The sequence below is a fragment of the Podarcis melisellensis genome (genome assembly GCF_964234715.1).
Source record: "Podarcis melisellensis genome assembly, chromosome: 15".
NCBI classification, from domain to species: domain Eukaryota; kingdom Metazoa; phylum Chordata; class Lepidosauria; order Squamata; family Lacertidae; genus Podarcis; species Podarcis melisellensis.
This window is the reverse complement of record NC_138532.1, coordinates 32,203,657-32,228,350: the sequence shown is the minus strand read 5'-3', so window position 1 is coordinate 32,228,350 and position 24,694 is coordinate 32,203,657. Positions and strand designations below refer to the sequence as shown.

The 24,694-nt window shown below is 47.9% G+C and overlaps 1 protein-coding gene and 1 long non-coding RNA gene across 3 annotated transcripts in view; one reads left to right on the top strand and one right to left on the bottom strand.

Annotated features, from left to right (window-relative positions):
* Nucleotides 1-8,582: 8,582 nt before the first annotated feature.
* Nucleotides 8,583-24,694, top strand: part of LOC309358041 — a 16,227-nt gene continuing 115 nt past the window's right edge. Inside the window, exons 1-2 of one of the 2 annotated variants that reach the window (XR_014163299.1) lie at nt 8,583-8,651; nt 13,250-13,387. This is a non-coding gene — a long non-coding RNA (uncharacterized lncRNA). Of the gene's footprint in view, nt 8,652-13,249; nt 13,672-24,694 lie in introns of those variants that run through there. The other variant, XR_014163300.1, reaches the window with a different exon arrangement.
* P2RX1 (purinergic receptor P2X 1) overlaps nt 13,383-24,694 on the bottom strand; it is a 27,945-nt gene continuing 16,633 nt past the window's right edge. Inside the window, exons 4-13 of the mRNA XM_081890582.1 lie at nt 24,568-24,637; nt 23,823-23,919; nt 23,413-23,493; nt 22,242-22,383; nt 21,632-21,762; nt 21,099-21,189; nt 19,645-19,710; nt 18,579-18,680; nt 17,517-17,577; nt 13,383-14,884 (exon numbers count right to left, since the gene is read on the bottom strand). Coding sequence (XP_081746708.1) covers nt 17,521-17,577; nt 18,579-18,680; nt 19,645-19,710; nt 21,099-21,189; nt 21,632-21,762; nt 22,242-22,383; nt 23,413-23,493; nt 23,823-23,919; nt 24,568-24,637 — 837 coding nt within the window. The 3' untranslated portion in view covers nt 13,383-14,884; nt 17,517-17,520. The remainder of the gene's footprint in view (nt 14,885-17,516; nt 17,578-18,578; nt 18,681-19,644; nt 19,711-21,098; nt 21,190-21,631; nt 21,763-22,241; nt 22,384-23,412; nt 23,494-23,822; nt 23,920-24,567; nt 24,638-24,694) is intronic.

The following is a 24,694-nucleotide window of genomic DNA, read 5'->3' as shown; positions in this document are numbered from 1 at the left end:
GCTTGGGCACCCCCTACTGTAGGGCTCCCTGATTTTCGCCCTACCAGCCATCACTGCAATAACACACACACACACCCCTACTTAGCTGATCAATATGGATCCGAAGACGGGGGGGGGGGGGTTTGCCTGTATAGCGACAGCAAAGACTTAGCGGTACATCCTAAGGTGGTATTTTTCCACTGTCTCCAAAAAAGGGGGAAACAGAACAAGCTTTTTTTAAAAAAAGAAGAAGAGAGAGACACTCTTGATAGAAAACCTGGAGAGTCAAGACTGACAATTAACCAAGTTGACAGCTCAGCAGGGCTTAACTAGTGTCAGGGCTTTAATTATTGTTTATTGCAATCGTTATCTCACGCCACCTCATTCTGGGCTGTTCCGTTCTGCAAACTGCCCTGTGATTATTATTTTTTTAACGAAGAGAGAGGTACAGTACTTAAATGAAAAGTCATCATCACTACCATCACCTATCCACCAAGGGTCACAGATTGAGCCTCACTAGACCCCTGTGAGGTCTAGTAGGCCAGGTTAGCAGACTGGCCACATAAAGGTAGCCATGTTAGCTCATTACAGCAAATACACATAGATGTGTCTTGAGGCCCCTTGAGGCACAGGTGGGGAGAATAGAGCGCTCCAGGTTTTTGAGGGACTTCCGCCATCCCTATTTGGCCACATTGCAAGTCCAGCAACATTTGGAGGGCTACAGGTTCCCTAACAAAGATTTCAAAGACTTAAAGAGAGATTTAGCAACACAATCTTAAGCCTGCCTGTTTGGATGTCCCATTGAGTTCAATAGCATTTACTCCCAAATAAGTGGCTATAGGAAGGCAGCCTTATTATAAGATCATGGAATCAGAGTCGGAAGGGATCCAAGGGTCATCAAATCCAACCCCCTGCAATGCAGGAATCATTCTCCTGTCCTGTAGCTTCCAGCAATGTGCCATTGCATTGTGAGATTGCATGGACCACAGAATTCCTTTTCCAGAAACTGACTCTACCGCTTATGCCACAGTTCATTTCTCTGACCCTTAAGCTGCCCCAAGGACACACTTTCCCTTCCAAACTCTTTACTGGAGTCCCATCTCTAGCGCCACCTCATCTTTTAACAACTGAGGGTGGTATCTGACGAGGAGTTTTGGAAAATAAAAACTCAGCAAGCTGCTCAAGGCAGAGTCCGCTCATTGATTCACCCAGCTCAAGATTGTCTAATATTCCTAGAGATAGCTCAGTTGGTAAAGCATGAGACTCTTAACCTCAGTGTCCTGGGTTCGAATCCCACATTGGGCAAAAGATTCCTGCAGTGCAGGGGGCTGGACTAGATGGCCCACCTGGTCCCTTCCAACTCTACAGTTCTATGATTCTACAGTGCCTGGCAGCAGCTCTGCAGGATTTTTCAGGAGGTGCCACTAGGGATTGAACCTGGTAACTTCTGTGTGTACAGCAGATGCTCTGAAGCTGAGCTGTGGTCTTTCACTTAAAAGCAAAGCAAGCTTCTAGTCCTCATTGTCCTGAATAAAAGGGCTGATTTAAAGAGTAGCACAGGAAGCTGCCTTGTGCTGACCGCTGTTGACACTGACCAGAAGGTTTCAGACAAAGGACATACTCAGCCCTATCTGAAGTTGCTGGGGACAGAACCCAGGAACTTCTGCATGCAAGGCAGGTGCTCTACTATTGAACTAAAGCCTTTCCCTTCTTCAGAGCTGGAAGACAGGAACTCTAAGACTGCCCCCCCCCAAATAAAGATGTGCTATGCCCTTTTCTCTCTGTCCCTTCCTACACCTGAATGTGGGAAAGCTGGGGGCCCCCAAAAGCTCTGTAGGTAGAGCATGAGACTCATAATGTCAGGGTTGTGGGTTCGAAACCCATTTGGTGCAAAAGGATTCCTGCCTTGCAGGGGGTTGGACTACTAGATGACCCTGGTGGTCCTTCTAACTCTACAATTCTATGATAATACAAAGCTAGGTCCCATAACCCCTGCCATGCTGGCTACAGCTCAGTACACCTGCCATGCATGCAGAAGTTCCCAGGTTCAATCCCTGCCATCTCCTAGTGGGGATGGGAACGTCCCCTGCCTGAAACCCCAGAAAGCAGCTGATAAATGTGTAGACAGTACTGAGCCAGATGGGCCCCTGTGGGCTCAGGATAAGGCAGCTTGCTATGTTATTATTTAAAGCTGCCCTGTGCTTAGAATCATGAGGACCGGAACCTCGCTCTGTTTTTAAGGGAAGAGCCGTAGCTCAGGGGCATGCTCTGCATGCAGAAATCCCCAATGGCACCTCCAGAACAGGCTGGGAACATCCCCTGCCTGAAACCCTACAGGGCTGCTGCCAGTCAGAGTAGGCCAAGGGAAGCCCACAGGGTGTCCCCTAGATGCTAGTGCCATCTCTAACCATTGGTCATGCTAGCCCGGCCTGATGGAGCTGCAGTGATCTGGAGGGCCACAGGTTTCCATCCCTGGCTTAGAGACGCAATTCCGGAGCAAAGACTTGAGCGATGCCCTTGAATCTCTCACTTTAAGAAATTCATTCAGTAGCGACACCTTTTCTCCTCCTCCTCCGACCCCCAAACGCTGGGGGTTCAATCCTACCTAGGAGAACTGTCCAGATAAATTATTTTGCTCCATCTCCCACAGTCTTAGCCTTGTGTGTGGCCGAAAGCACCACTTCAGTTGGTGGCGGCACTCCACACATGCTCAGAAGGCACTATGCTCTTCTTTCACACTTCCAAAGCCCTGTGCCGCAAAACCTCATTTGTTGTTGTGTTTTTTTTGGGGGGGGGGGTTGCATCTCCTCACCTCCAAAGACATAAGCCACACGTTACACACAATGGACCTTTCAAAAGGTTGAAGAGCACACTCAAAACCCGTCGCTCCGCAGTAGGACCCGCAAAGAGGTCGAGAGAGAGAAGACCCCCCTTCATCTTCCCCTTTGGCTTGGGAAACACGCACCCCTCCGCCCGTCTCCTCATCTTGTCTGGTCAAAACTCGCATTCTGCTTGCTGATGAGGGAGCTTGGGGGCGGCCCTCCGCACATGTTCAGAGGCACCCTTCCTCCGCTCGAAGCCCTGCGCTGCCAAGCCCATCTGGTTCGGGGGTGTCAACCAGCTGTCACCCCTCACCGCCCCACAGACATGACGCGACCCACACACGAGACACAATGGCCCTTTTGGAAGGGGGGGCGTGCGGAGGAAAAGGACCCTTTGCACCGCCCAAAGCCAAGGGCTCCCAGAGAAGTGCCAATTCATCATTTCCCCCACCGATATCAAACCCCTCCAGCTGTTGCACGGATCTGGAGAAACAGAAAATGCAAAGGCGCTAACCTCTCCAGCTGGATCTCTCTCGATCTCCCTCTCTCTCTCCTGGAGATGCACCCGCTCACCTGCTCAGGCTTCTTCCCAAGGAGGCGCTCCCTTCCAGCCGATTCCCCTCCGGCTTCTGCTCGCTCGCAATTCCAGCGCGGAGCCCCGAAACAAAGTAATCCGGCCAGCCTCCAATCCGCAGCCCCGTAGCAAGCCCGGCGCCGCGCTGCGCGGACGCTGCTTCTTCCTCCTCCGCCTGCTCGCGGGTTGGCTTTGTGACAGGCGGCGCGATTGGCAGGCGGCCCCCTCGGCTCCTCATTGGCCCGTATAATTGGCTGGTCCGAGGCGCGCCTCGCCATTGGCCGACGGAGCGAGCTTAATTCTCGATCGGCTGCCCGGCGTTCTGTAGGAGAGAAGGTGGCTGCTGCTGCCTGCCCGGGATTGCAAGCTAGGTGGGGTTGGATTTCCCCCCCCCAAATTTTTTTTATTGGTTTTCACAAAACTATAAACAAACAAACACATAAAACAAACAAACATAAATCATAACCTTATTAAAAATTACACTTATTAACATTGTTACGTGACATCCTCGCTTCCCCTTGGTTTCAATGCATATCCTTTTAACGGTTTTCCAAATCACGGTTCTTATAAAGTTTAACTTGAACATTAACATCCTTAGATCTTTTCATTTTGAAATTAAACATATTAATTCATCACTTATATAAAATCCTAAACCGATTAACTATCTGCAAGCTGTTTCCAATTAATTTAACTTGACATATTTAACTAAATAATCATTAAATTTAGTCCATTCTTCCTTCTTCTGGTTGCGGACTCTTCCGGTTAGGTTGGCTAGCTCCGAAAAATCCATCATCTGGGTTTGGATATTTATTATTATTTGGCTTTTGTTTTGCTTCTGTGCAATGAAGGCTGTGCATTTACAACAGTATCATGGCAGCTGTCCATCAGGGAAGGGGCTGTTGTATCCTTGCATTGCAGATGCTCCATTGACTTGAAGACCTCTACAGACCCCTTTGTAGTCTAAAAAGGTCTTACGATTCTAGATTCTGTGCTGCTTCATTCATTTACAGACTAGAGACAGGCCAATTCTATTTTATTTTATTGAAAGTGAAAACGGGGGTGGGGTGCGGTCTACAATAATATTACTAGTCTCTTTTTTTGCCACGGGCAGCTCCAAACATCCCCACCCACTCTAAAAGGCCCTACAGATTGTAAAAAGCCAAAGACCTGGTTAAAATGGAAAGTTATCGCCTGGCGCCTGACTCATTTGAACAACTTAGGATTTGGGGCGGGCTGTGCCTGTCTCCCCCCCGCTTCCCGTGCAACTCGTGCTACCTGTGAAAATTAAAACGAGCAATTAACAGCACAAAAGGGCCTCTGCCAAACGAAACTGGAGTTTGCCAGGGAAAGTAATTAGGACTATCATGGCATAATTAAGACACAGCGAGCAACACTAGGGAGGGAACCTTGAAAACTCTCCCTACTCACTGTGACTGGTTGCGGATTGTCTTTCTGGTGGTTTCCTCTCAGAGAGAAAGGAATTTCGCCCTGGGAGCCACAAATGTGATATCCCAGGCAGAGACCCTATGCACTCTTTGCAGGGAATATGCCAAGCAGTATTATGACAGGAGCAAAGCAACCAAAGGGCCCCAATCCAAAGCCTCTTGGGGGTTTGTTTGTTTGTTTCTTGCATTCATAACCCAGCTGAAATATACTTGGAGTCGAGAGTGGATTTCATGCTCTTTATTCAGCTCATAGTGGTGAGGAAGAATGGAAGTTCCCCCAGAATGTCTGCTTTATATATTACTTATTTACACAATAAATAAATTAATAAACAATAAACCCACGTGACTGGCGTGGTGCAGTGGTTAAGAGTGGTAGACTCGTAATCTGGTGAACTGGGTTCGCATCCCCGCTCCTCCACATGCAGCTGCTGGGTGACCTTGGGCCAGTCACACTTCTCTGAAGTCTCTCAGCCCCACTCACCTCACAGAGTGTTTGTTGTGGGGGAGGAAGGGAAAGGAGAATGTTAGCCGCTTTGAGGCTCCTTAAAGGGAGTGAAAGGCGGGATATCAAATCCAAACTCTTCTTCTTCTTCTTCTTCTACCTGTAGGCCAATCAGGTTGCGGATTCACTTCCACCTGGAGCTGGATTGGGTGGTTCCTGTGGACCAATCAGACTGCTGCATTCTGGACCCTATTGTTCTAAGACCAATCAGACTGCTGCATTTTGGATCCTATTCAACTCAGTACATAACACCAGCTTTTTTCTCTAAGGAGCTCAGGGTTGGGCACTCCCCCTAGGTTAGGCTGAGAGGCAGTGACTGGCCCCCAAGTGGGGATTTGAACCCTGGTCTCCCGGGTCCTACACCAACACTCTAACCCCTACACCACACTGCCTCTCTCTTTCACGCCACCAGGTACAGCCCCTAGTACATAGCGAGAGGTAACTATTACCGTAGAAGACAGAATCAGGGTTCAACATGACCTTAACAGATTGGAGAAGCCAACAAAATGAAGCCCAATAGGAACAAATGCAAGGTTCTGCACTTAGGTAGGAATAACCAGCTGCACAAATATGGGATGTGGGACACAGATCTAGAGGTCTTAGAAGACCAAATCATTAACATGAGTCAACAGTGTGACGCAGCAAGAAAAAAGGCTAATGCAGTTCTAGGCTCTGTCAACTGAAGTACAGTGGTACCTCAGGTTAAGTACTTAATTCGTTCCGGAGGTCCGTTCTTAAGCTGAAACTGTTCTCAACCTGAAGCACCACTTAAGCTAATGGGGCCTCCTGCTGCCGCTGCGCTGCTGGAGCACAATTTCTGTTCTCATCCTGAAGCAAAGTTCTTAACCCAAGGTACTATTTCTGGGTTAGCGGAGTCTGTAACCTGAAGCGACTGAAACCTGAAGCGTATGTAACTCGAGGTACCACTGTATAGGGTCCCAATCAAGTGAAGTAATAGTACCGCTCTATTCTGACTTGGTCAGACCCAACCTGGAGTCCTGGGTCCAGTTCTGGGCACCACAGTTTAAGAAGGATATTAACAAGTTGGGATGTGTACAGAGGAAGGTGGCAAAGATTATCAGGGGTCTAGAAACCATGCCTTGTGAGAAACAGTTGAGAGAGCTGGGTATGTTTAGCCTGGGTAAGAAGAGACTGAGAGGAGATAAGATAGCCATCTTCAAATATATAAAGGGCTTTCAACATGGAAGATGGAGCAAGTTTGTTTTCTCCTGTTCCAGAGCGTACAATCTGAACTAATGGTTTCCAGTTACAAGAAAAGAGATTCTGACTAACAATCAGGAAGAACTTTCTGACAGTAAGTCTGTTCGACAGTGGAGCTCAGAAGGTGGTGGACTATCTTTCATTTAAGGTTTTAAGCAGAGGATGGATAGCTATCTGTCATGGATGCTTTAGTTGAGATTCCTGCATTGAATGGGGTTGGACTAAAGTAAAGGTAAAGGGACCCCTGACCATTAGCTCCAGTTGTGGCTGACTCTGGGGTTGCGGCGCTCATCTCGCTTTATTGGCCGAGGGAGTACAGCTTCCGGGTCATGTAGCCAGCATGACTAAGCCACTTCTGGTGAACCAGAGCAGCACACGGAAACGCCGTTTACCTTCCCGCCAGAGTGGTACCTATTTATCTACTTGCACTTGTGTGCTTTCAAACTGCTAGGTTGGCAGGAGCAGGGACTGAGCAACGGGAGCTCACCCCGTCGCGGGGATTCAAACCGCCGACCTTATGATTGGCAAGTCCTAGGCTCTGTGGTTTAGCCCACAGCGCCACCCGTGTCCCTTGGGGTTAGACTAGATGACCCTCAGAGTCACTTCCAACTCTACAATTCGATGATTCTGCGATACATAACTGAAGCCACACAGAATATATATGCAAGTGTGCAGGAGACACTTTCAAAAAGCAGCAAAAGCGAGGAAGAGAAGAAAAGGGAGGAACTATTTTGGGCTGAAAGCACCTTCGGCCTGGGCGGCAGGTTGCTCACCTGTGATACAGGCAATTATTCAGTATTTTTAGGGTTGCTCTTCCTTTGCAGCTGCCTGCCAAATGTGCCAGAGGCATAAACAGAGCTCAATCCAGCTGCCGCCGTCTTTTCTCAGACTGTTCATTCATATTTTCCGCACCCCTCCCTCTGCAGCCTTGTGACTCATTTGCAGGCTGCCTTTCACTTCTAGCTGACGAAATATCTGGAAAGTGACGAGGTTCCATCTGGAGAAGATGAATCAGGGAAAGCCTCTGGAAGAGCTTGGAAACGCAAACACAAAGCAAGAAAAGAGAGGGAGGGGGACTCGGGAAGAGCTTGTGAACAGTGGCAGCAAGGCCACTTGTACACACATAGAGAACGCCCAATGGCAGGGCCCGGCCAAGACTCTTTGCTGCCTGAACCAGAAAAGCAGATGCTCCAGCATTTCACAGATGAAAGCAGGATCACAATACTAACACCTCCAATTCTTCTACCAAGGAACACTGCTGCCAGGGCAGTCTTTAGAGGATGCGGCGCCGGGGTGCAAATATCCACCCAGCGCCCCAAAATTACCACGGATAGTGTTGGGGTGGCCGTAGCAATGCATGACCAGCTATTGCAGGGGGGGCACAACTCTTCCCCCATGCCACTGTCGGAGAGCGATCTCCGCAGAGGCTTAGATGTGAAGTTACGTCCCTCCCAAGCCACCGCAGGAGGAGAGCGATCCTTGCAGAGGCTTGAGAGGGAAGCTGCACGCCTGCCAGCCTTATGGTTGGTGGGGCATAGCTGATGGGGGTGCTGTGGATTTCCCCCACTTGCTGGGGCGCCCCTGAGAGGCCAGCACCCTGGCACAATGCACCACTAAACCCTATGGGAAAGACGGCTCTGACCGTGATGGAAACCAAGCACATGGAAACACCTTTTATCTTCCCACCGCAGCGGTACCTATTGATCTACTTGCACTGGCGTGCTTTCAAACTGCTAGGCTGGCAGGAGTTGGGACAGAGCAACAGGAGCTCACCCTGTCACAGGGATTCAAACCGCCGACCTACCGATCGGCAACCCCAAGAGGCTCCGTGGTTTAGACCACAGCTCCACCCGTGTCCCAAATAAGCAAGCACACAATCACTGATAGATCCACCCGCCATTGTGAGGCTCAACGCAATGAAGATGATGGCTCCCCAGCTGTTGCCATTGGCTGTGGGTTTCTTGTGATGTCACAAAAGCACTTGGCAACTGAGTGGATATAAAGGCAGGCCAAAGGAAAAGCCTTTTCTGTTTCCAGCAGGACACACCTGGCAATGGATGTGACATTCAGCACTGCCCAGGTTTATTTCACTTGGAGGAGGCAAACTGGTGAGTGGAATGAGGCAATCCTCTGGCAGTGGGATGCTAGGGAGCAATAATAAGGCAGGTTTGCTTGCTTGAAGGCTGCTGGTATCTGTGATTAGAAGCTGAAGGACACCTGATGATGGACCTCACAGTAGCTTCTGGCACAATGGGACACCGGGACCAGGGCCATCTTCAGCAAATTCAGCACCGGCGTGCAAATATCTGCCCAGCACCTTCAAATTACCACGAATAATGTTGGGGTGGCCATAGCTGCGCAATGCCAGCCATGGGGGGGGCGCAACTCTTCCCCATGTCGCTGTGGGAGAGTGATCCCAGCAGAGGCTTGGGAGGGAAGCTGCAAACCCGCCAGCCTTATGGTTGGCAGGACACAGCTGACGGGGGTTATGGGAAAGGGGAGGCTGCCGGCAAACCCGCACAGCTCCCCCACTTGCTGGGTATGGGAAAGACAGTTCTGACTGCTGCCCTGTTGTATTTACATCCCTCCTTTTTCTCCAAGGAAGTGAAGGTATATGGTCCTCTCCCGCCTCCTACCCCTGATATAGTCCAACCCCCCTGATAATTTGCTGTTCACATCATCACAACACCACACACAGCACATTGAAACAGGTAGCCTCAAGATCCCAGCCAAATCTTTTTGTTGTTTCTGCCTCCGTGCAAATGAGATCACCACTGTGCATTTTCCATTGCTCTTCAAAGCCATGCCTGCAGGTCCGGCTTGAGAAAAGTTCAAATTCTAGACCTGAAAGTGGTGTTAGCAGTGGTGGTGGTCTTCCTCATTGACCACCAAGTTTTACATGGGAGAACCTGCCTGTGACTTTTCCAGGGGAGCTGTTGCAAGTGCTCTCTCCCCCTCTGCTGGCCAATTTCTAATACTGCAACAACAATTCCAAAGACAGGACCTGTTGCATTTTGATCGGAGTTTTCCTTTTCTATAGCAAAGATGCTTTGGAGTAGTTCCTCTCTGCACCAAAAAAAACTTTTTTAAAAGAAAAAGAATGAAAGAAGGCAATAGTGCTCTCTCTCTCAAAATATTCTCTTCCTAGCAATATTTATGAAGTCTCTTAACTTTGAGGTTCTGTTTTAGCTAGCATGTCTAATAATCCTAGATGGAAACCTTTTCCAAACATTTGTCTCATCCCCTTATAAAGCCATCAGGTCCCCTTAAGGCTGGGGAATCTCTCTCTGATTCAGGGCCACATTCCCATCCTTGCAACCTAAGAAACCCCATGCCGGGGTGGGGGGCAGAAGCAAAATTGGGCAAAGCAATAGATGCACATTTTACCTTTGTACAATGGGCTAGTTTCTACACATGCACCCTCTAGCCTTGAGAGGGAGAAAACCCTTTTTCTACCCCATTTCTGGGGATAGTTTTATAAACTTCTATATCATGTGGGATTACTAACTGTCTTCTCACTTCTTCACCCCCCTGGATGGTGGGGCAAGGACTTCTCGATATAAAAGGTCCTTGCTCAAACAAAACCATTCTGGGCACTCAGGAGTTAACGGCCTCTCCGACTCGGCTGCCTCAAAGTACATTTCTAACTCTATCTTCTTTTTGCTTTTTGGCAAAACTTGGAGTTTGACTTTTAGTCAAAGGAAACAAAAAGGTGTCTTTTCTTTCCTCACACTGATCATCCCCTTGCTGTTGTTCAGCATTGTCTGCCTCTGCTACTGTATCCGCCCCCTCAGGATTAGGTGACTGTAGGCTCCCTTTTGCTCTGGTAACTATGAAAGTACTCTACACATGTTCTAAAACATCCCAACCAATGAGCACAGGGGTGGGAATTTCTTCCGAAAGGGCTACCTGCCACTTCCCTGCCCAGTTTTTGAACCTGACATCTATTTCCGCCGCCTTTAGGATCTCTGCTTGTTTCGAAATGCCTTTTAATTTTATTAATTTTCCTGGAATAATGGCTTCAGCCCTGATGATCTCCAGGTGGACTATAGTGACTTGTGATCCCATGTCCTTTTCCCGTCTATCCAGATATACTCTCCAGCGTTCTTTAACAAGAGAGGCATCGGGGGGGGGGGGTAGTGTGTAGGCGGTTGCTGGGGCAATTGCCCCGGGTGAATTTTTCGGTGGGGGCAGCAGTGCTGCTCGTGAAGTCCTCTCAGAGCCAGCCCTGTGCCATTTTGCGAGGTTGTGATTGCAAAGCGGACCAGGGAGGGCAGTGTGAGAATGACGCCATGCACCCTTTGATCCCAGCCTTGTCCTTGTGGGGCTGGGATTGAAGGGTGCGTGACTGTTGCGTCCTTCTCCTGCAACCCTTCGTAGGAAGCTCCCGCCTTCAGATTTCTGTCTGTCCTTGTGGCATTTGCTCCTAGGTGGGTCATAAGGAAAGGGTTAAATGAGTTGAAGTGATTGGCCAGTGGGAACCCAAGGGGAGGAGTTAGAGTTGGTGTTGTTTGGAAGTCGGTTGGGAGTTGGAGAAGGAAGAGGGAGTTGGAGAAGGAAGAGGGAGGATAAGTCTGTGGGTTGGTCCTGTTGTGTGGTGAGAGAGTGAAAGAAACTGATAGGAGGAGTCAGATAGACAGTTGGGATAATTAGTTAGCAGTTATTAGGAAAGGTATAGGTCAGTAGGGTAGGGTGGCGCTGTGGGTTAAACCTCAGCGCCTAGGACTTGCCGATCGCATGGTCGGCGGTTCGAATCCCCGCGGCGGGGTGGGCTCCCGTCGTTCGGTCCCAGCGCCTGCCAACCTAGCAGTTCGAAAGCACCCCCGGGGTGCAAGTAGATAAATAGGGACCGCTTACCAGCGGGAAGGTAAACGGCGTTCCGTGTGCTGTGCTGGCTCGCCAGATGCAGCTTGTCACGCTGGCCACGTGACCCGGAAGTGTCTGCGGACAGTGCTGGCTCCCGACCTATATAGTGAGATGAGCGCACAACCCTAGAGTCTGTCAAGACTGGCCCGTACGGGCAGGGGTACCTTTACCTTTACTAGGTAAGCAAAGAAACTAATATTGAGAAAAGAAAAATTAACTGAAACCTTAAACTTGTTCATGCTTATAAAAATAAACTTGATTATTTGTTAATGTTAACAACTGTCTGGACTCCGTGTGTACCTGAGAGAAACAGGTTTGTGGCAGCAAGGAGGCAATCACAGTGGTGGCACAGGGATCAATAGACCGTCAAATGTTCGGGGACCCTGTGCGATCACCATAGTCCTTTTTCAACTCATGGAAAGTGATGGAGGCAGTGGAACGGGATATCCTCATAGCTTCCATGAACAGAGGGTGCTGCCTTACTGTTCTTCACCCAGCTCAGTATTTCCTACACAGCCCGGCTGTCGTTCTCCAGGAGTTGAGTTTGGGTTCTCTCCCAGCCATCCCTGCAGATGCCAAGGACTGAATTGCTTCTGCCCCTGAAGAGGACTGTAGTTCTGCTCTGTTTTTTTGCTGATCAGGCCACATCCAGAGTTGTGTCCAGCTCTGGGAACCACATTTTAAGGAGGGCATCAACAAATGTTCTTGAGGAGGGAAAACAGGTGTGGCATGGCCCAGATGTTCGCCCGCCTCTATTTTGTTATTTCAGAGAGATCTGAAGTCTCCAAACAGAGGCAGAGGAAAGCTCTTTTGTAATCAGTGTTTGGTGAAGCAATTTTTTTTACTACAGTAACTGTGTTCTATTTTCAAGGATACTATCCCCTTGGTGGCATTATCTCGGAGTCTATGCGGGAGAAAACATCATCTTAATAACCTTGCCTTGCATTGCATTCCTGAAGGAGATAATAAGCAGAGCCAGGAGCCTAGAGGGCAGCCGGGGGGGCGGGGAGCCACAGAAGCTGCAGATTATAATAAAATGTCTTTTCATTTTGAATGGGCAGTAACTGCCTGCCTGCTTTAATACTGCAACTGGGACTAAGTGAAAGGAATGAATGAATGAATTATATTTGTATGGGCTTTTAGCTATCCTGACTTTGTTACTTCTGGCGTTTCTGATCTATCCTGTTTCATTAACAGGCAAAAGAAATATATTGTTGTGGTAAAAGGGACTACAAATAAGGGGAACCATATCCACTCTTGTCAAAGCAACACTCTGATGTAGAGCCAGTTCATTTGATGTTAGCGGCCTTCTCGTCCCTGAGAAATTAAAAGCTAGCTATACTGCAGTCCGCCCATGTTCTGAGGCAAAAATCTTATCACTAAGGTAGGAAATTGTAATCTCTGGCACTGGATAGTGAGAGGTCTGGAAACCAAGGCCCCATACCTTCTAACATTTCTCCGATGAAAATAGTGACATCGCCTCCAACATTTCTCCAGTGAAAATAGAGATGTCCTAAGGCAAAGCGGGACATTACAGGATCAAATCAGAACCCAGGACGGCTTCCGTAATTCTGAGACTGTCGCTGGAAAACAGGGACACTTGGAGGGTCTGAGGCACATGAGTAACTGCTGAATTTTTAAAAAAATAAATATCCTAACACCATTATCCATTATACAGCTCCCATCACCTCCTTCTCCAGGATAGCTGGAGAAGGTTCAGAAAGGAGCAACCAGAATGAAGTTGAAGTCTGAAGAATACCATTGCAAGCAATTTGATGATCATTGGACTAAGGAATGTTTCAACCTTTAAAATCCATTTTGAAATGCTTTTGTTTTAAAGGGTACACCTGCTTGCCGCCCTGGGCTCCTCGGGTAGGAAGAGCAAGATGTAAATTCAATAAATAATCAGGAACCATCATTCCTGCCAGCTGCACAGCAATATGCACACAAGGGTAATCACGGAGCAAAGAAAATTGAGGTAGTACCAAAACTAAAGCTCTTTATTTCTCTTTATCTTTTTTTAAAAATAAAAAATATATTATTTCAAAACAGGCCTCTGCAACCCACCTTCCCTGGGATTCATGCAGCAGGAACAGCTGTTGACTGAAAAGCATGGCAGTGGGGTGTGTGGGTGTGGGTGTGTGTGGGTGTGCCTAAACCACTGAGCTGTGCCATTAAGTAAGGGGCCCATTCAGAGTCGCTGGCAGCCTTGGGAGTGTTTGATGCCATTGGCAAAGATGAGCTGCTCACATAGAACCACCATCTCTAAGGACTTTGGGCATTGCCAAAGAACCACACATTTCTCTCCTGCAGAGGGTCAGCATAAGGCCAGCCCAGATTGCAAGTCCTTGTTATCAGCTTTGTAGGAATGGAGAAGAAATTTGGTTCGGTTCACACGTAAACGTGAATCTATGCAATTCACACTTTGTGAACCGAGAGACACAGCCGTCCTTCAAAATTCGCACTTCTCTGAATTTTGCAACCTGTTCTTTCAGTCAAGCAGTGTGTGCAAAAAATTGTACACAGGTAAATGCATATGCTGGTGAAAATAGCAAACCAAAAATGCACTGTGTTTGGCAAAATATGTTTTGCATGCAAAAATGTGTGATGCAGGAGAAATTTTGGAGAAAAACTAAAAGACATGAATATTATTAAGGATTGAATACTTACCCAGTAGCTGGAAAGACTGGATGTGTGTGTGTGTGTGTGTGTGTGTGTGTGTTACAATTAAGTTTAGTTGACTAGTTATTTTTGCTATACATCAAAGAAAACCAATAAAACATTTTTTTAAAAGCAAAAAAGTGTACATGAGAATTTGCACTAAATGCTGATGCATTTTCACAAGGACTTATTAAAATATATATAATTGCAAACTGATGTGGAAATGTGGACAACTGAACCTAAGATGGGGAAAAATGAGAATGAGAGAACTGCATCACAAGATTGTGAATTTCAAAGGACGGCTGTGTTTTAAGTCTGCATCTTGTTTTGTTGTTACTAGGAAAGTTCATCTTTAAATGCAAGTGGAATCGACCCCACATCCCTAGGCTAGTTTGACATTACTGGTTCCCTAACTTCCAAAAGAAACTACGTGCAATTTGGCTGCATCTATAGTGTAACTCCAAGAAGGACCATTGCTTCGTTTCCCTCTCTCTTCGACATACGTCCTTGGCTTCTGCACCATCCCCAGTCAGGAGTCCCAGAGGCTGTCTCAGATCCTCCCCAGACAGCTTGCATCTTGTCTTCTTTTATAGTGTTCCAGTGTCCACTTCAAGTGACTCTTAAAACCACGTCCTCTCAGTGTTCTCTGCACTGAGAATATTGGGGGAGTCTATAAAACAGCCTCTCGAGCCGTAGAAGGGAGGCGAGTCCCGGGGTACAGCAGGAAGGGGTAGGTGGATAAATCTCTCAGGTCGACAGCCACATATTCGAGGAGAAGGAAGAGGAGGCGGGGCATGTGCTTGGTGAGTGGATCCTGCAAGAAGTTAAGAAGTAAATATATGAGGAAGAAAGGGGGGCAGCGGCAGAGCAAGCCGATTGGGCACCCGGGGTGGCTTGCACACTCTGCTCCCTGAGTTAGGGCCAGATGAGCCGGGGCAGGACGCTCTATGGGGCCTCCGAGGAGTCTGCCTGCCTCCTCCCACTCAGCCGCCCTACAGCTGAGGGAGAGGCGGCAGACGGACAGTTTGGGGCAGCGCGGAGCCTGTGGGTGCCCAAGCCGCCGCGTCACTCCCAAGCAACAATCGCAAAAGACACATACAACAAAAACCATAATAACACTAATACAGTGTTATTACTTAATTCGTTCTGGAGGTCTGTTCTTAACCTGAAAGTGTTCTTAACCTGAAGCACCACTTTAGCTAATGGGGCCTCCTGCTGCTGCCGTGCCGCCGGAGCACGATTTCTGTTCTCATCCTGAAGCAAAGTTCTTAACTTGAAGCACTATTTTTGGGTTAGCGGAGTCTGTAACCTGAAGCGTATGTAACCTGAAGCATATGTAACCCGAGGTACCACTGTAACACGATTTGACAATTCAGATTTGAATACACTGATATACCTATGACCACACCCTTGGACTGCAAGAAGATCAAACCTATCCATTCTTAAGGAAATCAGCCCTGAGTGCTCACTGGAAGGACAGATCATGAAGCTGAGGCTCCAATACTTTGGCCACCTCATGAGAAGAGAAGACTCCCTGGAAAAGACCCTGATGTTGGGAAAGATGGAGGGCACAAGGAGAAGGGGACGACAGAGGACGAGATGGTTGGAGAGTGTTCTCGAAGCTACCAGCATGAGTTTGACTAAACTGCGGGAGGAAGTGGAAGACAGGAGGGCCTGGCATGCTCTGGTCCATGGGGTCACAAAGAGTCGGACACGACTAAATGACTAAACAACAACACCCTTTTAAACAATATTTCCCCACCTCTCTCTCCTCCCCCTACTTCCCACCAATATCCGCCTTATCACTTAAATATTCCTTCCAGATTTCTTCATATTTTTCCATTCTTAATTTGCCTTGACATGCAATTCGTTCGTATGCAGCTAATCTGTCCATATTATCAATCCATGAGCTCAATGGAATCTTTTTGCGGCTCTTCCAGTTCATCAAAACAAGTTTTTTTTGCTTCTGTGGTGACACCCGAGCAGGCCTGCCCTCCCACCGCACCACCCTTCCCCTTCCCCGGGGGGGGGGGCAAAAAAGATACCAACCTTGGTTGCCTATGCAATGTGCTCTCTGTGGGGGCTTCTCATGCACTTGATCCAGAACCTGCAGTGAGCGTGGAATGCTGCAGCACGATTGCTGGCAGGAGTCAGGCCTTGTCAGCATGTGACACCTGTGCTCAGAAATCTGCACTGGTTGCTGATTTGCTACCGGGCTGAGTTCAAGGTGTTGTTACTATTAGTATATAAAGCCCTTAGCAACTTGGGACCAGTTTCTTTGGGAGATTGCCTCACCCCCCCTCCCATCTATGTCCACTTGACTGCTTCAACATGCAGAACTGGCACTGTTACGGGTGAGACACAATACCCATTGCGTAAGAAATCCATCTTTTAGTGTGGCTGCACCTACACGTTGGAACTCCCTGCCTGTGGAAATCAGGCAGGCACTTTCACTGTACTCTTTTCAGCACCTGCTGAAAACATTTTTATTTAGATAAGCCTACTAGATATGGGACGCGGGTGGCGCTGTGGGTTAAACCACTGAGCCTAGGGCTTGCCGATCAAAAGGTCGGCGGTTCGAATCCCCACGACGGGGTGAGCTCCCATTGCTTGGTCCCAGCTCCTGCCAACCTAGCAGTGTGAAAGCATGTCAAAGTGCAAGTAGATAAATAGATACCACTCCAGAGGGAAGGTAAACGGTGTTTCTGTGTGCTGCTCTGGTTCGCCAGAAGCGGTTTAGTCATGCTGGCCACATGACCCAGAAGCTGTACGCCGGCTCCCTCAGCCAATAAATTGAGATGAGCGCCGCAACCCCAGAGTCGGTCACAACTGGACCTAACGGTCAGGGGTCCCTTTACCTTTACCAGATATGTAGAATGTTGTTGCACGTTTTAGTCTGTTTTTAGTTTATTGCTGATTCTACCTTTTTATGGATGTTTTACATCCTTGTTTTTAACATTTAAAAAACTGATAATTTCATTCTTCTTTGCCTCTTATGCTCTGATGGTTTTTGCTTTTTTTAAAAAAAACAACTCATGGTGTACCAATTTTATGAAATAAATAAATATGGTTGGCAGGAGGCAGGACCAGATGATGCTCCCGGTCCGGTCCAACTCTACAATTCTATGATTTTCCAAGGTAAAATACTTGGGTCCTAAGTTGTTCAGGGCCTTATGAGTTAATATGACAATTTACGATGATTGTGATGGTGTGTTGTTCGATGTTGGTTTTACCTGTGAAATGGACGTCATGTGACCACATGCTTGATGGGTGAGGTTTTTGCATTTGGGACAAAATGATTGAACAGGATGTTTAGATGAGGATAGATGAAGCTTAATTTGGGCTAAGTCCTGTTGAATTCGGTGGGGTTTACTGCCAAGCAGACATGCATAGGTTTGTGCACTCGGTCACCGCTTCATTTTATACTGTTTTTCATGGCCACTTACAATTTCATTGAACAACCTTTTCCTTCCCGTGTAAGTCGCACATGACGGCATCTTCTTTTTCCTAAGATTTTCCCCACGCCAAAATAAAATAAATAAAATGAGAGACATGTTGGTTCATCTCGGCATCGCATCCCCAAAATTTCCTCTTTTTCATCGGGAGCAAAATGAAAGCCTTACCCTCCCCCGCAAAAAATCTTGAGGGGTGGAAGGAAGGAAAGGACTTTATACGAATGGCTACAGGCTCCCTAGCTCTTTGAATTAAGGGGAAATAAATAAATAAACCTCACTCTGTCATGATGAGCCATATTCGCACCATCTGTTTAAAGCACTATGATGCCCTTGAAGCAGTCATGGCTTCCCCCAAAGAATTCTGGGAGTTTTTAAGGGTGCTGAGAGTTGTTAAGAGCCTCCTGTTCCCCTCCCAGAACTTCAATTCTCAGAGTGATTTAACAGTCAACCCCTCTTCCCAGGGAACTCTGGGAATTTTATGTCTCTGTGAGGGGAATGGGGTCTTCTAACAATTATCACCACCCTTTATAAAAATATTACAGCTCCCAGAATGCTTTGGGGGAAGTCCTGATGTCTAAAGTTGTATCGCAATATGACCCAAGTCAGAGCTGGCTGAAAACATTTTGCCGCCTGAGGCAAAGGACAAGGTGATGCGCCTTCCTCATTCCGGCTACAGAAGCCGACTGGTCTTGCACTCAAATCTTACATAAAAGCGCTGGTGTTGGGGTAGACGGCCACACCATACCTGAGGGCAGCTAAAGCGAGTGTAGGGCATAACGTGAAGCACACAATTCTGCTTTCCAACATCTCACTGCCACCACTCAGCAACTAAGGCTGCCACCACACGCCAACTAACAGTAGAGCCGGCCTTGGGTCAACAGATTGTGGCATGCCTGCTGTTGCTTCTTGAGCATTACGGCCAAAAAAGGATTGGAATCCAAACCACCCTCTTCCAAGCCCAAACCGTTAACCACAGCGAGCAGCAGACGCGGCCTAGATTTATGGCGTGTTGCGGCCCTTCTGGAGAGGAGGAAGAATGTGATGCCTACTCACAGGTTTGATGGAATCCTGTTCTGCATACTTGAACTTCTTCTGCTTGTAGTAGTCCCGGTTGGATAGGAAGTTGAGGAGAAGGAGATCACAAAGTACAGAGGCCTGCAGAAGACAAAACAGGACTTCCAGTGTTGTTGACATATGTTTTGGGTGGCTACAGATGGACCTGAGTGACAGTGCCCTCCTGCCATTCCCATAGACACTCTCACTTTCTCTATTTACAAGGTACAGTATTTTTCGCTCTATAAGACGCACCAGACCACAAGACGCACCTAGTTTTTGTAGGAGGAAAACAAGAAAAAAAATATTCTGAATCTCAGAAGCCAGAACAGCAAGAGGGATCGCTGCACAGTGAAAGCAACAATCCCTCTTGCTGTTCTGGCTTCTGGGATAGTTGCACAGCCTGCATTCGCTCCATAAGACACACACATATTTCCCCTTACTTTTTAGGTGGGAAAAAGTGAGTCATATAGAGCAAAAAATACGGTAATAAATACAGTCTGTTTTCTGCTATGTACCTCGGGTTAAGAACTTAATTTGTTCTGGAGGTCCGTTCTTAACCTGAAACTGTTCTTAACCTGAGGTACCACCTCAGCTAATGGGGCCTCCCGTTGCCACTGCGCGATTTCTGTTCTCATCCTGAAGCAAAGTTCTTAACCCGAGGTACTATTTCTGGGTTAGTGGAGTCTGTAACCTGAAGCGTCTGTAGCCCGAGGTACCACTGTACTTCCTTACACAGCACATAGTGAAACTGAGGAACCCCCTGCCACAGGAGGCAGTGATGGCAACCAACTTGGATGGCTCTACAAGAGAATTAGATTAATGGAGAGAAGGACCGTCAGTGGCTACTAGCCATGGTGGCTGTGTTCTGTCTGCTGTTGGAGGTGCTGTTGTTGATTCTGAATTCCAGTGGCTGGGCGTTACAAGTGAGGAGAGTGCTCTTGCACCCGGGTCCTGCTTCAGAGTTTGCAACAGCCATCTGGTTGGCCACAGTGAGACTAGACGGACCCACTAGGGCCTGATCTAGCAGCCAGACTTCATAACAGTTCTTCATAACAGCACTTACCACTCCAAAGATGCCAATCCCGGAGCCTATGGTTGTCATCGTTGGAATAATGTCAAATTTTCCTGCCTGGGTAGGAACAGAGATGGCAAGGGGAGAACTGTTAGTGTCCTTTATGGCCACCAAAGAAAGCAAGTGAGCTTTGATTGGTTAATTCTGCACAAATCTGTGGGTGATTAAAGCTGCAGGAAGAGGTGTGGCCTAAGGAATGCCCCACCCCCTGATTTGCATCTTGCTTGGGAATAAATTCCATCTAACACAACAGGAGTTTCACAATATGGAGTGCATGATCTGCACCCAATGCAGGTAAACCTTCTGCTTGAGCTATATACCTGGGACTGAGAGGCACTGAGGTATAGTGGTTAGAGCAGTAGTGAGGAACCTTCATCCCTCCAGATGTTGCTGAACTCCCAGCTACCATCATCCTGCCTGGGGCTGATGGGAGTTGGACTCCAGTTAACACCTGGAGGGCCACAGGTTCCCTTCTTTGGGTTAGAGCAACTGACAAGGAGACCCGAGTTCAAATCCTCACTCAACCAAGAAGTTTGGGCTCATCATACTTGCTCCTGGTGTCACCAACCTCACAAGGTTGTTGTGAGGATGAGATGGGGGTGGAGAACCATGTATACTGCCCTGAATGCCTTTAAGAAAAGCTGGGATAGATGAGGGGGTGAGGGTTGGTCAAACCAGGGACACAGCTAGAATGGCCAGGTCAGGAGCATCCCAGACTCTGAGATTTCAAGGTCCAAACCTGAGACATAGGGATGGCCCCATGTAATGTCATGGGGCAGGCCCTGGAGATGGAGGTTAATTGGGAGAGGGGAGCAGAGGAAGGCAACCCACCGACCCAGATAGTCTAGGCTATAATTTGCAGCCAGCAAGCTGCATGCACATTCTTCTCAATATTTTTATTATTATTGAAGGCGCTCTCGCCCACCTCGAGATTCAAGCCCTACCTGGAGATTTATTGTTCTGCCCAGACACTGAGGTCCAGCACCGAGGGCCTTCTGGCGGTTCCCTCACTGCGAGAAGCCAAGTTACAGGGAACCAGGCAGAGGGCCTTCTCGGTAGTGGCACCTGCCCTGTGGACCGCCCTCCCACCAGATGTCAAAGAGAACAACAACTACCAGACTTTTAGAAGACATCTGAAGGCAGCCCTGTTTAGGGAAGCTTTTAATGTTTGATGCATTACTGTATTTTAATATTTTGTTGGGGGCCGCCCAGGGTGGCTGGGGAAGCCCAGCCAGATGGGCCGGGTATAAATAATAAAATATTATTATTATCATCCCTGCCACCTGGAGGGAGCCAGGCAAATCTAGATATTTCAGGAGGTCTGGCAACCCTACTCGCAGCTGCATTTGACTGACGTTGCCCAGCCTACTTGGAAGGAAGGCTCCACTCACAACAATCGGGGCCACAAGGAGAAAACACCAACCATTTTTCAAAGCGAGCCTTACCTTCCCGTTCACCAGAATGTCAAATCGGATGCCAAACACCTTGTACAGGGTTCTTAGGTCTCTTCCGTTTTCTCTGTAATATTTGGCGTACCTTTCGAAGCAAAAAGAGGCAATTTGTATGCATGAAAACGAACAAGGATTCCTGGAACTGGAATCCTCAGGGTCTTTCTGGCCCTCAAGGCTCTCCTCAGGCCACCCCCCTCACAGCAGTGCTCTCCCCATGTATGATGCCAGCAGCTGGCATTTATTTGTGAGTGGCATATTGGTTAGAGTGACGGACTAGGACCTGGGAGAGACTAGGGTTCAAATCCCTCCACCCAGCCACGGATGTGACCTTGAGGACCAGTCCTTGCCTCTCTCAGGCTGACCTACCTCACAGGGTTGTTGTGAGGTGAAAATGGAGAGGGAGAAGAGCTGAGCGTGCCACGTTGAGCTCCTTGAAGGCAAAGGTGGGGATACAAATGGAATAAATAAATAAGGGGGGGGGGGGAGACAGACAGACGGGACAGAACAACCCCAAAAGGCCACTGTACCTGAAGTTGAACCCTGGAGAGAGGTTGTTGACGTCATTGTAAAGCCCATGGAACCGGTAAACGGGCACACAGTGCCTCACAGACCAGTCGAGGTCACAGTCCCAGGAGATGGTGATGCCAACGACGCCCCCCTGCCCAGGGGAACAAGAGGGCATCCTAAATTTAAAGAGAGTGGGGCCCTAAGCTATAGCTTGTTTAGCTTAGCCAGTGTTGAGAGCCAGTGTGGTGTAGTGGTTGAGAGCGGTAGTCTTGTAATCTGGGGAACCGGGTTCTCGTCTCCGCTCCTCCACATGCAGCTGCTGGGTGACCTTGGGCCAGTCACACTTCTTTCAAGTCTCTCAGCCCCACTCACCTCACAGAGTGTTTGTTGTGGGGGAGGAAGGGAAAGGAGAATGTTAGCCGCTTTGAGACTCCTTAAAGGGAGTGAAAGGCGGGATATCAAATCCAAACTCTTCTTCTTCTTCTTATAAGTACGGTAAATCCGGCACAGCCTGCAAAACTGGTTTGCGTCTGAAGGAGTTGGAGCCATCCATGCCTGCTTAGCACCCTACCCACTTTGACTCAGCACCTACTGGCCCCTTGCCCAGACTGGCCAGGAGGAAGTCCTCACCTTAAGGGCGAGAACGGAAAACGTCTGCCCGGATTCCTCCACCACGTACCCCAGCTCAAATACAGGACACAGGGGGTCCCTGTCTTTGTGGTAGGTGCAGTTCCTGAGGTAAGTCTTGTTGACTCGCTCCACAAGGTTACGTCTGCAGAAGAGGAAGAAACAAACCGGGTCATCTCTGTTTGCGGATGGCTCACTAAATGAGGCTTGTTAACTGGGCTGCCAGCTGCCTTGAGCATCATGCCGTGAGCGGAAAAGGCAGGGTAGGTTCAAGACAGGACCCCACCTGGAGTCCTGTGTCCAGCTTCATTATACAGCTTCCAGAGTGAAATATACTTGGAGTCGAGTGTGGATTTCATGCTCTTTATTCAGCTCAGAGTAGTGAGGAGGAATGGAAGTTCCCCCGAAATGTCTGCTTTATATACATTATTTACACAATGGGCCCCACGTGATTGGCTAATTCCAGGATTCTCCTGTAGGCCAATCAGGTTGCGGATTCACTTCCAGCTGGAGTTGGATTGGGTGGCTTCTGTGGCCCAATCAGACTGCTGCATTCTGGATCCTATTGTTCTAGGACCAATCAGACTGCTGCATTCTGAATCCTATTGTTCTAGGACCAATCAGACTGCTGCATTCTGAATCCAATTAGGATCCTATTCAACTCAGTACATAACACAGAGGATGCTGAAGACCCACCTCTTTGCCCCGGCTTGAGCTGTACGATTTTAGGACCTACTTTATTTTTATGATTCTAACTTTAAAAAAAATTAAATAATTCTTATTAGTTTTCCATCACAATAATCCAATAAAAGCCTCATTATAACAATGCCAAATTATAATACCATGAATAATGCCAATCATTCCAAAGCCAAATTATACAATTTAGGTGCTCCCCCTCCCCCCGTGTACTAGAATTGATGGTTTGATGATGATTTACTATATTTCTGCATTCCAAAATCTTATGAATTTCCACTACACTCCAGTCAGAATAACAAACCCTTATACGATTCTAACTTCTTTTAAACTGTTTCTAATTTTGTAAGTCACCCTGGAGGGGCAGGTAATATAAGAACACAACAACAACAACAACAACAACAACAACAACAACAACAACAACAACATTACCGTATAGCATGAGGACTGTCCGACACGATCTCATGGATCCTGGGCTTACCTGGCGACTTTGAACTTGGGGAAGGTGATACTGTTCTTGATAAACAAGGTGAAGTTTTCAGCCGCCAGAAGCAGAGGGGGGCTGTAAGACAAAGTAAGGATTAGCGCCTATGTGTCAAAATGCCTGTGTCCAAAGGAGGTGGGGATACCCTTCCACCTTACTTGTTTACAAAATTATTTGCCACTATTAATAAAAGCAATCCCGAGCCATTAGCAACAATTAAAACCATATACAAACACAAACACACATAAAAAATGCACACACAAAACCCTCCCAGTCCATGCTGTGTTGAGGACCCCAGGAATAGACAATCATTGATTAGATGGACCCAATGGTCTAAGAGACAACACCCTACATTCTTCTGATTTTATGAGGACTAGTGTCGCTTGGATGAGAAAGCAGAGACTTACTTAGGAACTTCGTCATCGATCTCCACCGGACACCACCCAAAGATCTCGCAGGTTTTCTCTGTGTGGCTAAAATTCACACACTTCCCAGTCATGATACCTGCAGGAAATGGAAAACCCAGTCCGGTTAGTAAAAGATCACCTAAGAGATCAGCATGAGCTATTTGCAGTCTTTGGATAAAGCTCTACTACACTCTAACTCAGGCATAGGCAAACTTGGCCCTCCAGATGTTTTGAGACTACAGTTCCCATCATCCCTGACCACTGGTCCTGTTAGCTAGGGATGATGGGAGTTGTAGTCCCAAAACATCTGGAGGGCCAAGTTTGCCCATGCCTCTTCTAACCCATGATTTCCTCCAGCAGCTTGTAAACCTGTGAAGGGAAACTTCTGCATTTCATCTATGCACTTCACCTTGAAAGCTTTAGACCAGGGATGGGGAACTTGTAGGTCTCCAGAGGTTGAAGAACTATAACCCCCATCCTTCTCCCTGATATATTGCCACACTAGCCAGGGCTTATGGCAGTCAAATCAACACAGAAGTTTATAACATTATGCATGGCATGGAGAGAGTGGATAGAGAAAAGCTTTTTGCCCTCTCTTTTGCAGCCCTGCCCTGATTTCATGCAAATCTGGGGTGGTGATGCAGGCTGTGTGACGACAGCCTTACGCTTTTATATATATAGGAAGATATATGAGTCACAGGATGAACGCAACAAGGGCTTATTGCCTGCACGGTTTCCTTCTCACCTTGGCCCTGACGAAGGAACTTTCCGGCAGTGCATTCGCTGTCTTGGTCACATTTCCCTGCTTCGGGATGCTGAGATAAGGGCAGAAAAAACGTGTGTCACTCAACAACCAGGATGTAAATTTACAT